At 32.6% G+C, this 17158-nt stretch overlaps 2 protein-coding genes across 9 annotated transcripts; one reads left to right on the top strand and one right to left on the bottom strand.

The window, feature by feature from the left end:
* Window positions 1–900: 900 nt before the first annotated feature.
* Window positions 901–3684, top strand: LOC107948534 (sulfite exporter TauE/SafE family protein 4). The gene is made up of 11 exons (XM_016883117.2): window positions 901–1362; window positions 1450–1609; window positions 1701–1963; window positions 2076–2121; window positions 2210–2265; window positions 2358–2444; window positions 2538–2588; window positions 2674–2913; window positions 3061–3154; window positions 3245–3385; window positions 3461–3684. The coding sequence occupies exons 1-11, from the start codon at window positions 1219–1221 to the stop codon at window positions 3541–3543; spliced, it is 1365 nt and encodes a 454-aa protein (XP_016738606.2). The 5' UTR covers window positions 901–1218; the 3' UTR covers window positions 3544–3684.
* A 7847-nt stretch (window positions 3685–11531) lies between these two features.
* Window positions 11532–16085, bottom strand: LOC107948533 (protein ROOT PRIMORDIUM DEFECTIVE 1). Of its 8 annotated transcripts, none has more exons than XR_005925651.1 (4): window positions 15910–16077; window positions 13517–15584; window positions 13159–13301; window positions 11532–12289 (listed from the first exon to the last, which is right to left on the bottom strand). XR_005925651.1 is itself a non-coding variant. In XM_041111356.1 (4 exons), exons 2-4 carry the CDS (start codon window positions 14709–14711, stop codon window positions 12280–12282), a joined length of 1158 nt encoding a protein of 385 aa, XP_040967290.1. In that variant the 5' UTR covers window positions 14712–15584; window positions 15910–16077; the 3' UTR covers window positions 11532–12279. The 8 variants fall into 8 exon arrangements, 6 of the variants coding, with proteins under 6 accessions (XP_040967290.1, XP_040967289.1, XP_040967285.1 ...); XR_005925652.1 differs by having other exon boundaries at window positions 13564–15584; XM_041111356.1 differs by having other exon boundaries at window positions 13159–13257; window positions 13663–15584.
* Between the last annotated feature and the right edge of the window lie 1073 nt (window positions 16086–17158).

The raw sequence follows: 17158 nt of genomic DNA, 5'->3' as shown, positions 1-17158 counted from the left end.
CTTAGTGACCCTTTCATTACCCAACAGCTTATCCTTAAAAGAAACTTTAGGGCCTTTCGTCGAATTGACATCCATGCCACCCTCATCTAGTAGATCATCTTCTCAAAGTCTAACCTTCTTGGTTGTGTGTCTCACAGATGTTGTGGCCTCAGAGTCCACCATCTTTTTCTCAAAATTATATATCAACTTTGGTCCAATATGTAATTTTATACATGAAATTTTGATTTGATCCAATTCTCACAAATTATTAACACAATTATTGATATAGCTTCATTTTATGTTTATATATTACATACACAAGTAATTATATTTACCCAATATAAAAATAAATTGATATATTTATTTATTTGAATGTGTATGATTGAATCAAAATTAAAGTTTCATGTATACATTTGAACCACAATCAAAGTTTCATATGTATAATTACACCAAATTAAAATTTATGTATCAAATTGCACATTAAATTAAAATTCATGTATAATTTTAAAATTTATCCCAAATTATAATTAAAAAACATCTTAAATGTGATAATTAGCATATCTAATAGATTTTATAATCTATATTCCATACTTAATTTTTCTTACACTTAATATTTTTTAAATTTATCAAACAATAATATTTTTTTTAATGAAAAGATAAAATCAAATTAATTTCAATAAATGAATATTCAATATGAAAAGGTAATTTTAGAAAGAAAATTAAAAAGAATAATAATCAATCAAAATAAATGAAATTAATTGATTGATTTTTAATATCCTAAATCTTCCTAAATTAGTTATTTAATTTACATCTCAAGAAAAAAAAAAGATATTAAATGAAAGAATGCATCTGTTGAGTTAGGACTGAAAAAGAAATAAACCAAAATCAATTAATATGTATTAATTTCTATAGGTGCTGTTTGGACAAGTTGTCAAATATGACATGCATGTGAATGAATGAGAGTCTTTGAAGTCACCTTTCACCCCCACTCTCTCACTCTATAAAAACATACATCACTGCAATTTTCTCCTCTTATATCTGTATCAGTTTTTTTTATTTTTTCTTAATTTTCCAATCAGCGTTTCTTTTCTTTTCTAATTTTTTTTATTATCTTTTTTTCAAAAAAAAAACACAACAAAAAGTAACGTATACCAAGTTGTTCTTCTCCTACAAAACCAGAACTTCAGTTGTTGTTTCTTCTTCACTTCTGGGATTCTGATTTGGTATCGCGGTTTTGCAATGGGTACCAAAGGATTCGTTTTATATCTGCTGACAGGTTTCTCAGCAGCCATTCTATCTTTGCTGTTCATCAACAACACTACCATGGACCATAACTCAACTCTTTTCAACACCCCACACTTAACAACTGTAGAAGTTTGGCCTGTAAGTACACATTTTTCTTTCTGTCTAAATTATCTATATTCAGGCCTTCAATGATGTTTTTTTTTATTTTTTCCGTTTGGCTGGCAGGAATTGGAGTTTAACTGGAGGCTTGTACTGGCAACAGTGATAGGATTTGTGGGATCAGCATGTGGAACTGTAGGTGGCGTTGGAGGCGGCGGTATTTTTGTTCCAATGCTGACTTTGATTGTGGGATTTGATACCAAATCTGCTGCTGCTATTTCCAAATGTAAATTTCCTTCCTCCCCCCCCCCCAACAAATCTGCTGCTGCTATGTCCAAACAGGGTTGTTTATTGTTTTGATTTTGGTAATAACGTAGGCATGATAATGGGGGCATCCGCAGCATCTGTTTGGTACAATGTCCGAGTGCAACATCCAACAAAAGAAGTGCCCATTATTGATTATGAGTTGGCTCTTCTCTTTCAGCCTATGTTGATGCTTGGTATCACTGTTGGAGTTTCCTTGAGTGTTGTTTTCCCTTATTGGCTCATTACTGTGCTCATCATCATACTCTTCATTGGCACCTCTTCAAGATCTTTCTACAAGGGCATTGAAATGTGGAAGGAAGAAACAATTTTGAAGGTATATTTCAACCATTTGACTCTACGTCAACTTTATACATTTACAATATAAAATTTCTATTATTTTAATTAACCCCTTTTTTGTTTTCTGGTTTTAATTTGTAATTTTGCAGAAAGAACTCACCAGGCAACAAGGAACAGTTAATTCCAGGGGTGAACGTAAGTTACACAGGCTATGCCATTATTTATGACACTCTAAATGTAAAGATATTTACCTTTTTTTTTACATTTATTGTGGTTTTTTCAGTGCTGATAGATGCAGAGTACGAACCATTGGTCCCAAGAGAAGAGAAATCAACACTGGTTAGTAAAACAAGGCTTTTATAATTTGATTAATTTTCTATAATCATATGGCATGTTGATACCATCCATAACCAACTTCTTATTCATATTAGGAAATATTATGTTTGAATCTAAGGTGGAAAAGGCTTTTGGTATTGACTACTGTTTGGTTCCTTTTCACACTTATTCAAGTCATCAAGGCAAGTTAACAATCTATAATCTATACATTCTTCCATGTGTATCACTGGACTTTTCATGATTTATGTTTTTTTTTTTGACCATTTTTTTTGCAGAATGATTTGGTTCCATGTACCACGTTGTATTGGGTGCTGTTTTGCTTACAGGTAAAAGTAAAACCCTTGTTTGATACAGATTATTTCACTGATTCATTCATTGACACAAAATTTATATGTCGGTGTTGTGTTTAAGTTTCCCATAGCAGTATTGGTTTTTGGATATGAAGCAATGAAATTGTGGAGAGAAAACAGGAAGAGAATGATGACAGGGAACACTGAATCCATTTGTGAAGCTTCGATTCAATGGAGTACATTGAACATTACATTTTGCGCACTGTGCGGCATCTTGGGTGGCACCGTCGGTGGGTTGCTTGGTTCAGGTGGAGGCTTCATTTTGGGTCCTCTGCTCCTGGAGATTGGTGTCATTCCACAGGTAACTTTTATCATTTTCTTGGTTAAACTCAAGAAAAATCAACATAATCACAGAAAAGTCATTTTTCTGCTAACCAGATCACCACTTTACCAGTCAATATCCAATCTTTACATAGATGAATAAATGGCAAGGATATTAATGAAACAGGTGGCAAGTGCAACAGCGACATTTGTGATGATGTTCTCATCATCCTTATCCGTAGTGGAATTCTATTTGCTCAAAAGGTTCCCAATCCCTTATGGTAAGTCATCAACACTTTCTTCTACCAAAAAGATTGAAATTTCAACCTTAAAATATGAACCAAATTTCCCCTTCTTTTATATATATGCAGCATTGTATTTGATGGGAGTATCGATTTTGGCTGGCTTTTGGGGACAGTATCTCGTAAGAAAAATTATATTAATCCTAAGAAGAGCTTCCATTATTGTATTCATCCTATCTGGTGTCATCTTTGCAAGTGCTCTCACAATGGGTATGAAGGCATTCTACTGTAAATTTGATGTCAAAATTCATAATTTGATAAAACTGATGTTTTTGTTGATAACAGGGGTGATTGGCATTGAAACAACCATTGGAATGATAAACAACCATGAATTCATGGGGTTTTTAGACTTTTGCAGCAGTCAATGATCATTGAAAGAATACATTATATCTTATTGAAGGAAAAATGAAATAGATTTGTTGAAAACATGGCCAATAACTTGTTGACCAAGCTAGGGTTGTACTTTGTGGTGTGAGAATAAAGAAGTAAAATAAGTGGGGAGTTTATGAGATTGTTAGCTGCACCAACTTTCTTACATTCAAGCATGCATGTCTTTCTATGTCTTTCTTCAAACTTGTCTGCTCTGGGAATGTTAGTTCCCACCATTCTCTATGTATCTTCATCCTTCAATCCTGCTTTGCCATATTCCAAGGACAATAATAGATTATTTAAATTTGTGTTGAATATAATAATTGTTTGACGTCAATTATTTATGTTATTTAACAAAAAAAAAGTCATTTTTAAACAAAAATTGTATTAAAATTTAAAAAGACAGTCTACTGTCGGTCTTTTAAGGTTTTGTTTCTAATAACTTACTCTCTATTTCTTAATAAATTCAATCGGCTATTATTATTAAAAAAAAAACCACATACTTTGTTATTTATTTTTAAATATTTTAAATATACAATAGCAAAATCTGGATTCCACTAATGAAATAATTAACACTTTTCGGTTTAAAAAGTGGATTACCTGCCATCCTGTCCACGTGATATATCTCACAGCTTGAGTGTTGAAAAATAAAATTTATATAATTCACGTTTTATTCTGCATTTTTCACACTAAACCAGGTTTATGGTCAAACTATTTGTTTAGAAAATCCATTGGATATTTGAAATTATGAATATATATATAAAAATAATTAAGAAATGAGATTGGAAAACAAATTTATTTAAAGGTTAAAATGGGCTTATAGTCCCTATATTTTTAAAAAATCCAGAATTTAGTCAATGTGCTTGTATTTTTAAGAAATTTAGTCGCTTTACTTTTCAGATTTTAAAATTTAAGTCCAATTGTTATTTTTTTGTTGAGTTTGTTGTTGTAACATTTTGAAAAAAAAAAGACTATTCACTTGGTAGCCATGTAATTAAAAGGAAGTTATAATTAATCTGAATTTATCAAAAAAATTAATAATATTAATAGTTGGAATTAAATTTTAAAATATGAAAAATAAAAAGACTAAATTCTCGAAAATACAAATACAAAAATTAAATTCCTAATTTTTGAAAAGCACCGTGTCTATAGGCATATTTTAACCTTATTTAGAAAACCAACAAACCTTTAGCAGAACTCTGGTTGTAAGAAAAATGTAGAATTCATGAAAAGCGAATAGAAAACAAGTTTCGACCAAAACAAAACAAGAAAGTGTAATACGTAAAAATTTGACCAATTATAGGAGAAAGAGATAAAAAAGTTGAACACTTTTCCCCTAAGATATTTTGATAATTATTTTTAGGATAAAGTATATTGCCAATCACTAACTTTTATTAAAATAATAAAGTAGTCACTAAATTTTGAAAAGTGACAACTCAGTCACTAAACTTTACAAAAATAACAAAGTAGTCACTAATAGACATTTTCCGTTACAGACGTAACGAAGACGCTAATGTGGCACGTTAATTAGCCACATGGAAACCCAATTTAAGAGCTAATGGAAGAAAAAGAAGCAGAAGAAAAAGAAGAAGAAGAAGAATAGAAGAAATGGAGATACCCACTGTTGATTTGAGTTTTCTTTTTCATTTTCTCTATTGATTTTCTCAACATCCAAACAATGGAGAGTTTAGCCCTCTACTGCTCTTTCATCGTTGTCACCGCCACCACCACTCATTTCTCACTTAACCCTGACGGTTCCCCCTATTTTAGCTCTAAACCCATATCTAAATTGTCCTCACCATCCATTTTCCAACTATCTTCTTCATCCCTTGCCTTCCAGTCCCCTATTAGTTCTATCTTGTTTTCCCTTCTTCCCAAATGAAGAAACCCTTTACTTTTCCTTACCCATGCCACTTCTCAAAACGACAACGACCCATCACTTCAAACAACACTTTCTCCTCCTCTATCACTGCAAGGAACTAAACTCCTCCCTTTCCTCATCTCAATTTCAATAGGCCTTTTTTTTTGTTTCCTAATCCTCATACCCGTCAAAATAACACTCCAAGCTTGGCAACTCTTTACTATCTTTTTATCAACAATCACCGGTATGGTTTTAAGCCCTTTACCCATCTTAGCATTGGCTTTCTTCGGCCTTACGACTTCCATCGTCACCAAAACGCTGTCGTTTACCACTGTCCTTAATGCCTTCACCAACAAAGAGATTTGATTGATTGTTATTTCCTTCTTTTTTGCTCTTGGGTTTGTTGAAACGGGGCTCAATGATAGGATTGTAACACCCCTAACCCGTATCCGTCATCGAAACAGGGTTACGGAGCATTATCTAGCAAACAAAACAGTAAACCATTCAATTCATACATTAATCCAAATGTAATATAATTTCATTTAAATACATTCATAGTTTCCCTTAATCGAGCCTTCAAGGCCTTAAAAATATAATAGAAACAATCAGGGACTAAATCAAAAATATTTGGAAAGTTTAAGAAAAATTTAGAAAAATTTAGACTACAGGGGTCACACGGCCATATGGCTAGGCCGTGTGACTCACATGGCTGAGACACATGCCCGTGTCTCAGGCTATGTAACAATCAAAATAGGGACACACGATCGTGTCCCAGCCTGTCCCAACCCATGTCTGTGCCCATGAAACTCACTTACTTGAACCATATGGCCAAGCCACATGCCCGTGTTCCAGGCCGTGTAACACTCGAAATGCAACCTTAAAAACCTACAAGAGACACAAGGGCGTGTCGCGTGGCTGTGTGTAACACGCGGCTAATACACTCACCCGTGTTTTAGGCCGTGTGGACAATAAATTTGCCAATTTCAAGCCATTCCTTTCACCCAAATCAACCTTGAACCTACAAGCCAAAAGCATTTACAAACAAAACACCAAAACATGCCAAACATGCATAATAAAACCACTTTCAACATGCCATAAATCCATACAACAAATATGCCATTTAGGCACCTCAAACACAATTCATCAAATTCATCCAAAACATATGCATAATTGATCATTCATTTGGCATTTATATCTAACCTATTTCCATACCAAAACTTACTTCAAATGACCACAATGAAGCCTCATCATCACATACCAAGTTTGGTCATAAAATCTTACATCAACTTGACCAAATAAACATCAATCATTTAGCATCAAAGTACCTCAAACATACCAACCATTAAGGTATGAAAATGCCATTAATTATACACTTCAAAACAACATTACAAGTCATCAACACTAACTAAACCTTAAACATAAGTCCACCTATACATGCCATTATAACCATGACCCAAAATGTCAAAATCTACCGATGCTATAGCTGGATAGTGTGATAGATCTTCGACAAGCTTCCAACCCGATCAAGCTTCTGATAATCTGTAAAGTAAGAGAAAAACAACTACGTAAGTAATGGATGTTTAGTAAGCTCGTATAAACTTTAAACATAACATTCCATTTCAACAATGAACTTTATATATTAAATATAAACCTATACCAATACCTCAAGATTTTTCCACCACATAACCATCAACACATAAGTGAGTAAGTCTATCAACATCATATATATTTTTCATTCCTAACTTAATAGGATTTTATAAACAGTATAAACCATCATTAACCTTTTCATAAAAATATGAATTATTTTATTTACTTACTTTCCATTCCATTTACTAAGCATAAACTTAAATAACAACATCAACTCACTAATTAATACATTTATTCACATCATAGGTAAGTTCATCCATAACATACGTAATTTCTCATATATAAGTATATCATTCAATTCATCAATCCCTTTTTCGTCATATCACATTTCAATAATGAACTTACAGTTTCATTATCTTTTCTTACCTAATACCAAACATAAGCATAAACATCAATCATAATCTCAAGTTTGACATAAGCCTAGTCACCATCATCAATACACAAGTTAGTGCATCTATGTATACAACTCATTCGGAGTCAATTACATGATAAATCATTTTATAAGAAAATACACCTTTTGAATCATACCAGCTTTTCATGAACATAAACATGTTCCCATTTTTGTCATTTACCATTTCATTGTATATCATTAATATTAAACATGATATAATGTAACTATAAACTTAGCATAAACCTAAGCATCATCTACAATCTCAACTGTTGAATTTATTTATATTTAGATCAATATTCAATAAATAACAGATCTTTCAATTCATTAAACAGATTACCTTACTGAGATTTTCCATTCGAAGAACGACTTACGGATAAGAGCACATCATCAACAGAAGCTCATAGAGCTGGTCCACTCGAACACACCGATAGAAACTCATAAAAGCTGATCCACTCGAATCATGCCAAATAGAAAGTATAACATGAGAGTTCGTAAAAAATGCTAAACCTCATTTACTTGGGTAATATGTCGATATCTCACTCCAATACCATTAACACTCCGAACCCCCGTAATACACCAAAACACGAATGTACTTTATCCCATGTTCAATTCAAAACAAACATCAAAATTTAATATTATAACCCAGATAATGATTCATTTCCAACAATGGAATATATATAAATATATACATCATGTTATACCATTCATCAATTTAAATAAATATTACATTTTTAACCGTACGAACTTACCTGGCCAAATCACAGAAATGACAAAGTTTAAGGGCATTTTGGTAATTTTTCATTCTCCTCGACTTTCCACTCGATCTTGATCTAAATTAATAATTTTATTCAATCTATTAATTTAGACAGTAAAACAATCAATTTTATGCAATTCAGTCTTTTTTTATATTTTTACAAAATTACCCCTAAATTTTTACTTTTATTCAATTTAGTTCCTAAGCCCAAAACATGCAAATTAACCATTTTTACCCAAAATTGAGCCTAGCTGAATACTCATGGAATCCAATACAACACATTATTGCAACAATTTGACATCAAATCCTTGTACTTTTACTATTTTAACAATTTAGTCCTTAATTAGAAAATTCATCAAATTTACTTAACAAAATACTTTTAAATATTAACCAACATCTCAAATTCATCATTTAATAACTAAAACCATCTGGATTCATCAATGGCAACTTTCACTATCTGTAACAGTTTCAAAATCAAAGGTTTTTCTCCTTCCAAAGCCAAAGCTTCAAAGTCTTCCATGGAGTTTTTCTCCTTCCACATTCGGTGAAGAAGACACAATAAAATATGATAAAATATTTTGGTTTTATTTGAATTTAATTAATTTATCAAATTACCATTTTAAACTTGGTAAATACATTTATAATATCACTAACACACGTCCATAATTGTCCATTACATAAATATATGACATAATTACCATCTAAGGAAGGTTCAATTACACAATAATTTATTCAATTAAATTAAATTATAACTAAATAAACTTATTTATAATTTAATCCTAAACTAATTAGGACTAAAAGAGCAAATAATACAAAAGTTAGTGGATTTCATGACACCACCGCTTGGAAACTTTAACCATGGTTTAATTACCATTATGGTCCCTTTTTTATTTATTCAATTAACCATTTAATCACTCAAATCAAATAGTGATTAAATTTTACATCTTTTACGATGTAGTCCTTTTTAATTAATTAACTATCGAAACATTAAAATTTTTCAACGAAACTTTAATACCACCTTAATGAAACTCGTAAATATTTTTATAAATATTTGTGGCTCGGTTTATAGAAACGAGGTTTAGATACATCATTTTCTAAAATCACTTAACCCTAGGGTCTTACCACTTGAACTTAATAAATCGCTTAAATAACATAAATTATCAAATCAAAAAAAATTTTAAAGTCGCATTTAACTGTAAATATTGAACAATAATATTTATGAACTTACTCGTCAGATTTAGTGGCCTCGAAACCACTGTTTCCGACACCACTAAAAAACGAGCTATTACAAATGGTTGGGAAAAAATTGTTTTACAATAACTGGTAGTACCAGTAGGAGAAAAAGTGTTGGGGACCGACCCGCATAGTCAACGAAATAGTAAAAGTGGAGAAGAAAGAACACAAATATTTTATGTGGAAAACCCTCAAAGAGGGAAAAACCAAAAGCAAAGGAGGCTTTGGCTTTTCACTAAATAAGTAAACAAATGGGAATATAATATGGAGAAAATAAACCTAAATGTACTAAAAAAACCCCGAAACAAAACCCTAACCCAAAAAAAAATTATCTCCATAGTTACCACAAAAAACTCTCCCCAAACTCATATGCAATTACATATTGTTTATAAAGAAAATTCATTGTTGATTAGCGTATCTAAATAGGGATACAATGACCTCTTTAAATAGGCTTTAGATTAGAGTTCTAATCATACTAAAATATCTCTGGAATAATCAGAGTCCAATTGGGAGAAGCAGTCTTGCTTGAAGTCTAAAACGTGGCTGACAAATAGGAGAACATGCATAAGTGGCCAAATAGGAGAGCATGCATGAGACATTTAGACTTCGAGCAGGACTGCTTCTCCCAATTGAACTCTAATTATTCTAGGGATATTTTGGTATGATTAGAACTTTAATCTAAAGCCTATTTAAAGAGGTCATTGTATTCTTATTTATATATGACAATCAGGAATGACTTTTCTTTACGGGCCACAAAATGTAGTCGCATATGAGTTTGGGGAGAGTTTTTAGTGGTAACTATAGAGAGAATTTTGTTCCCGAGTTAGGATTTTGTTTCGAGGTTTGGGTTTCTACTTTTGGTACATTTAAGTTTATTTTATCTATATTGTATTCTCGTTTGTTTACTCATTTAGTGAAAAGTCAAAACCTCATTTGCCCGTGGTTTTTCTCTCTTTGAGGGTTCCCACGTAAAATATTTGTGTTCGTTCTTCTCCACTGTTACTGTTTCGTTAATTATACGAGTTGACCCCTAACAAAAAGAATAAGACAGTGAGAGAGTAAAAACTTGAGACAACTCTTTGGTGCTTTAATGAAAACATAAACAAAAGATGAAAGATGATCGTTATTGCCATGAATGATGTTTTCAATAGCTTAAAAAGCTCTTCTAGAACCCTTTTCCCAAATTTCAATCTTTCCTTTTTCTTCTTTTTTTTTCTACTCGTCTCTTTTCCCCAAAAAATTATGTCCCTTCAGTTGCTCATGTCCAACATGGCTAATTAACTAGTCACGTTAGCTAGTTAACGGGTCACGTCACCTGTCCCGTTAGACTTGTAACAAAAAATATTAGTGGGTGATTGATTTGTTATTTTTCAATAACATTAGTAATTGTTTTATTATTTTCGTAGAGTTTAGTGATTGAATTGTTACTTTTCATAGTTTAGTAATTATTTTTTAATTTTAATCAAAGTTGAGTGACATGAATATTTTTAGCGGGAATTCTTAGGCAGAAAGGGACCTATTTTGCCATAATGTGATGTGTTTCCAATGCCAATAAAAAGTAACCCATCCAATGGTATTTAACATCTAGAAAACCGCCAAATAAAATATGTCCCACGTCGAAATATCACAAGTACCCCCTCGCCCCGGACCATCGCAAGAAAAACTATAATTGAAATCTTTTTTATCCAGCATTAACTTGGAACTGCGCGCATCTAAAGCACCCTTTACTAAGATCAATGTAGTTGTATGTAAACCTAAAACAATAGCATGATTTTTCAGTATACATTACCCTTAGTTTTATTAGTAAATATACATTTAAAATATAAAATAAGATTAAATAAAGACAAGACAAACATGGGGAATGATGAAATGTGAAGACTTTTAACGTAAGCCAGACAAGATTCATTCAACTTATTTACTATTAAATTTTGTCTCATCAATGAAATAAATGTCATACTTTTGTCTTTTGCGTATTATGGTAAAAGAGAGGCTGTTTGGGACCAAATATTAGGAAGTCTATCCTTTCAGTTTGGAATTGAATCGAGGAAATCGAGTTTTTCATTTTTCGAATAAAAAATAAATGTGTAAATATAAAAATTGATTATTACCAAAAAATCAATTTAATTTAGTTTAAGTTTCGGGTTTCGGTTTCCATATTGTAACGTAGATTAGTGGAAATTCCTTCCAATAACCCACAGGTAGACTGGCTGGAGCTTTTTTTACTAATCGACATGGTCTGCAGCAATTTCCTAAGCCTTGACTCTTACATCTGCCGCGGATCATAGCCATTGCAAAGGCCTCCCAATCTTATGCCAGATTGGTGATGTACTACATAAAACGAATAGTAAAGGAAGAGTTAAGGTGGAGCAGAAAGTAGCGTGCGGTGAAAATTAGGAGTCAAGTTGAGGATATAGAGGAGCAGGAGCATTTGCATCTATGATGAACCAGCAATTGGTGATTCAGAGCAACACTACCCAGCACCGGGGATTTGATGCCAAATGGAGTTTCTTCTATCAGCATTATTATTGAGATATTGTGGTCTTGTTTAAATTTCTTGACATCACTTTAATACCCAAAGGACAGCAGCCACTGGACTACTCATTTTCAAGACGCTTTCACACAGGGAAGGAACATTATGCAGGAAGCGAGCTAATACAGAAAAAATGCTGGATTTCGGACTAGCTTTCAACCTCACATGCTTAATTTTATTTCTCCCCCGGACTCTTTGATTGCTGCGAATTCTCAGAGAATACCTATGTATCCAACAGTCTGTAAAACTTTGAATGAATCCTAGTTCCTTCCTTGACCAAAAAAACTGCCATAACCTCGCAAACATTCTCCTCTATTTTTCAACTCCATCTTTGGCATGAAATATCCAGAAAATATAAAAAACCAATTACAATTATATTTAAAGCACCATAGGGAAAATCAAGAAAAATATCATTGATGATAGAAGAATTGAGAGAACAAAAAAGTAAAAATTTTCTATCTTCTTGCTTTGAATTTCTATTTAATTGCTCCAAAAAAGTAGAAGTTCTAATCTTGCAAACTATTTTAGTTTTTATATCTACTTTTTGTTTTAAAATGTTATAATAAAATACACTTTTTTATAAATAGGGATGATATAATGTTTGACCCATAACATGGCAATCACATTTATTTGGATATTTTGTACTTTTATATTTAAACTTGACAATTAGATCCATTTTAATTAATCAACTTAAAAAACTCTATATATATTCATGTATTCTTTTATAACTAAAAGATTTGTGATAAAATAATTTTTTTTTTACTTATGTCAACTAATTTTTATGCTTTTTGAAATTCATATAAACTAATTAAAACTCTATAAGTATGCATTTAAAAATAATAGCCTAAAGCTAATTGAATCTTAATTCGATTGGTATCAATATTATTAGCAGTATAAGAGAATGTGGGGTCGAGTGCATCAAAACACATTGTCCTCCTATTTAATAATTAGGGAGGGTTATAAGTTGTTCTAGGCATTGCATAGAAAAAGAACAGAGATGATATTAGGTGATTAAAGTCAAAAAAATATAGGACACGCTCAAAGTTACTAGACAAAGCCCAAAGTTCACAAACATGTTAGAGCCGAAGTGCATGAGGAAGAATAAGAAAACAGGGATTTAAAAATGAAGAACTAAATACTTTCATCCCTACCCTCATCTAGTAAACCAGGTTTCTGAGTCTGACAATTTTCCACTGACCTTGATTCATTGTTGATTAACATGGCATGGCGTCCCAGCACAACTAGATCTAGAAGTTTTCTCCTTGCATTATAGACTGGATTTGGGTCAATCAAACACCCCCTTTCATATCCTTCTCTAAGAAAAACAGTGTGTCTTTTTCCCTATTTAATAATTAGGGAGGGTTATAAGTTGTTCTAGGCATTGCATTGAAAAAGAACAGAGATGATATTAGGTGATTAAAGTCAAAAAAATATAGGACACGCTCAAAGTTACTAGACAAAGCCCAAAGTTCACAAACATGTTAGAGCCGAAGTGCATGAGGAAGAATAAGAAAACAGGGATTTAAAAATGAAGAACTAAATACTTTCATCCCTACCCTCATCTTGTAAACAAGGTTTCTGAGTCTGACAATTTTCCACTGACCTTGATTCATTGTTGATTAACATGGCATGGCGTCCCAGCACAACTAGATCTAGAAGTTTTCTCCTTGCATTATAGACTGGATTTGGGTCAATCAAACACCCCCTTTCATATCCTTCTCTAAGAAAAACAGTGTGTCTTTTTCCCTTGGTTGACAAATAAAACATCCCCGGGTGGTCCAGGAACAAATCCCTTATGTTCAAATCAATGGCCAATGATTTCCTAAAATGGCTAATCTTCTCCACCTCCACCATCCGCTCCACTGTCAAGCTCAAGAACTCATGTACTATCGCCACTGCCCGTTTTTCTAATCCCATTATTCCTGCCTTAGACCTCTTCTTTTCTCCCATCTCCTCATAAGGCCCCACATATGGCAACCTTTGCCATTCCTTAACCTTTGCCTTGAAATCCCTGACCAACCTCATCCCTGGTGGATAGCTATGTTTAAAACTATACCGAATTTCGGTTCTATCAACGGCGCTGTTTTCCCTACAGCACTCCATAACTCGCCAATTCTCAACACAAGCTACAAACCTCTTATCACGCATTTCATCAGTCAGCATCAAAATATGAGTATTAGGTTCATGAGCATCAACAAGCTTGAATATGTGAGAATTTCCAGATATGATTGAGTCCTCAAAATCATCAGGCAACCCAAGTTCCCTCCAAACTTTGAAAACAGCGCGGAGTGGCAACGATTTAGTTGTCGACATTGACAAAAGCCTAACTAAACGGTCAACAACAACATCCAAAGAAGCATTGATAGCTTCTGCCTCTTGTCGGGAAACACGCATAGCAGCATCAGTCAATCTACAGAAAGTCTGGAACTTATTGGGATCATAGAAAATGTGGAAAATATGAGGGTATTTACGGAGAAAAGAAGCAGCACCACGGTTTAAATGTAGCTTTTGAGAAAGCCTAGAAAGGAAATCAAGGGAGACGGAAGGAGGGTTATTGGTGGGATTTGCAAGGATAAGATCTTGTATTGCAATGACTTTGAGAAGGTTTTTGTATTTGTCCATCAGTTTCTCAAACGTAGGGTCCCTAAATCTTGATGCTACATACTGGACAGAAGATGTTTTGAATCGACTACCAATGACCCGACACTGATTTTGGTGTTTTAATATGGTTTTGAGGGTAGGAATCGGCATTTTGAAGTAGCTTTTTATAGTCTTCTAGTTGAGAACTTATGACAAACACATAACAGGCAAGAATAGCGAAAGCTGAAATCAAAGGAAATTGATTTCAGAGACTGGCACTCATTGCCAATACTAGCAAAAAATCAAGTAATTCGTGAGAAACAAACAAAGAGATGATTTTCATACTTAATTGAGATTGAGATGTAAAGATTGGTTGGAGAGTATGTAGCGATACAAATATAGTGCTAGTGTCCGACGTCAGGAACTGGGATCTCTCACTGCAGGGAAATGGCGCTTTTTGGAGTGAAAACCTGGGTCCATAAATTGCTCCATCCCTGCCCTTCCACCGAATGAACAATCAAACTTACCTTGTACACTTGCTCCATCCAACCAACCTCTTTTTATTTCTCTATTTCTATTCCTCTTCATTCCTTAATCAAGCTTCTTTCTCAGAACACCAAATCTTTCTCTCATTTTTTTTTCTCACTGTTGCAATAATTGACACTAGCCTTGCTGTCTCCTCTCTTCAATCTATTCTCGATTTACAAACATATTCGTCAATAATTTTAAAATGTTTATTAATAATAAACAAATATTTTTTATTTTAAAAAATTATAATAAAAATTAATACACAAACAATAGTGTAAAAGCCCATTTTTACCCGGGCCCACTAAATAAAAATAAACCAAATAAAAATTAAACGGTCCAATTACAAGTCCATTTACAAGGCCCAAATACTTTATGTCCCAAAAACTAACCTAGACCCTAACCCATAACTTAAACAAATTTCCAGAAACCCTAGGGTCTTCCCCCTTTTGCGCCACTCTGCCCTCCACGTGTATGTCGGCCCCTGTCTCATCGCCCGTACCACCAACTCTTCTGACACTTGCAAAACCAAAGCAACAAGTAAAACAAAAAGACAACAGAGGCAACAACGCAGAAGGACAACGAAAGAGGAGCAAAAATAAAATAATAGAGATTATTTGGTTATAAGAGGGGAAAACCGATTGTATTGTAAGAGGGAGGATTTTTTAAAAGAAAAAAAAACAATTTGTATGAAACACAAAAAATATAGAAATAAAGAGGAAGCAAATTTGCAAAAGGTGATTTTTTTTTTAAATCTAGCTTTTCTTCGATTTAGATTTGTTTCTTCTTTTCCCATTATCTTTATTTACGGTACAAGAAAAATAAAAAGAAAAAGGGTACTTACCTCAATGTTTAGCCTTGGTCGATCGGGTTCTTCGTCTGAAATGGGAGCCTTTCGCGCGTTACCGACCACCGGATATAGTGGTGGTCCGACGACGGCGTGTTTTGTTTGAGTCAAAACCCTAGAAGAGCAAAAAGGAGTATTCTGCTATTGAGAAGAAAAAATCAAGGGCCAAATGCAATTTTGTAAAAAAATTTCAGATTTATACTGTACATAAAACGGCACCGTTTTTGTGCCTTGGTTCTGGAGGCTAAACGGCGCCGTTTAGGCGCCAGACTCGCGACCCGACCCACTCCATGCCAAGACCCGCGTGTTTCCGCTTTAATGGGATATTTATGATTCGGTCCCTCCGCTTTTGTGGTCTGTCGCAATTCGGCCTTGTTCCTTTTTTCTTTTCTTTTGATTTTTGCCCTGTAATTTTTGCAGTATTCAGATTCAGTCCCTATTGAAGTTATGCGTTTTGGGGGACGGGGATATTGCCCCATTTGGCCCCCCATCTCATTCATGTTTCATAATTTGGGCCTGATATTTTATTTTATTCCGTTTTTTTCTTTTAATTTTGTTTTGATTTCGATTAAATCCTAATTTATTTAACTTCGCTATTTATTCATTATTTTACATACTTAAATTTAATAATAGTGATATTTATTTATTTATTTGCTCATTCTTCGTTTACTTTTAAAATATTTAGATTCAATGTTATTTATATTTGATTTATCAATTTATTATTCTTCTACTTTAAACTATTTAAATTTAATATTATTTTAACTATTGTTGATTATCTTTACTTTTAAATTCGATATTATATGTATATCTATTTATCCTTCAAATTTTATATTATTTCAAGTTGTTCAAGTTATTCATTTGTACAGTTCCAATCTTTAATCAATTTTTATTAATGATTTTTTTATCTACTTACGTTCTCATCATTTCTTTTTATTTTGTTTCTTAGTATTTCAAATTGGATTGTTCCTTTTTATGTATTCTCTTTTTATATTTTTATATACATACTTTTTATTATTCCGTTTTACCTATCTTTCATTCATTTAGTTGTTTTTATTATTTTTTTTATATTATTATATATAGTTTATATTAAAATTGTTTTTTATTATATATATATATTGTTTTCATGTTGTCTTATATATATATATTTTCTTTTAAATCAATTTATATATATATATATTTCCTTTCAAATCTATTATGTATATAGTTTACTTCTTAAAAAATTTTTACTCTATATTTTTGTTATTTA

This window comes from Gossypium hirsutum, chromosome A04 (genome assembly GCF_007990345.1).
Source record: "Gossypium hirsutum isolate 1008001.06 chromosome A04, Gossypium_hirsutum_v2.1, whole genome shotgun sequence".
NCBI classification, from domain to species: Eukaryota; Viridiplantae; Streptophyta; class Magnoliopsida; order Malvales; family Malvaceae; genus Gossypium; species Gossypium hirsutum.
The sequence above is the reverse complement of the archived record's forward strand: the minus strand, read 5'-3'. Positions and strand labels throughout refer to the sequence as shown.

Excerpts from the sequence above, each read along its gene's own strand:
- LOC107948533 (XM_041111351.1), bottom strand. The coding sequence starts at position 14,711 with ATGCCGATTCCTACCCTCAAAACCATATTAAAACACCAAAATCAGTGT. Across the intron at positions 13,302-13,516 it reads ACCTTGTTTACAAGATGAGG|GGAAAAAGACACACTGTTTT; the intron begins GTAGGGATGAAA and ends ATTATTAAATAG.
- LOC107948534 (XM_016883117.2), top strand. The coding sequence starts at position 1,219 with ATGGGTACCAAAGGATTCGTTTTATATCTGCTGACAGGTTTCTCAGCA. Across the intron at positions 1,610-1,700 it reads TGCTGCTGCTATTTCCAAAT|GCATGATAATGGGGGCATCC; the intron begins GTAAATTTCCTT and ends GTAATAACGTAG. Across the intron at positions 2,914-3,060 it reads AGATTGGTGTCATTCCACAG|GTGGCAAGTGCAACAGCGAC; the intron begins GTAACTTTTATC and ends TTAATGAAACAG.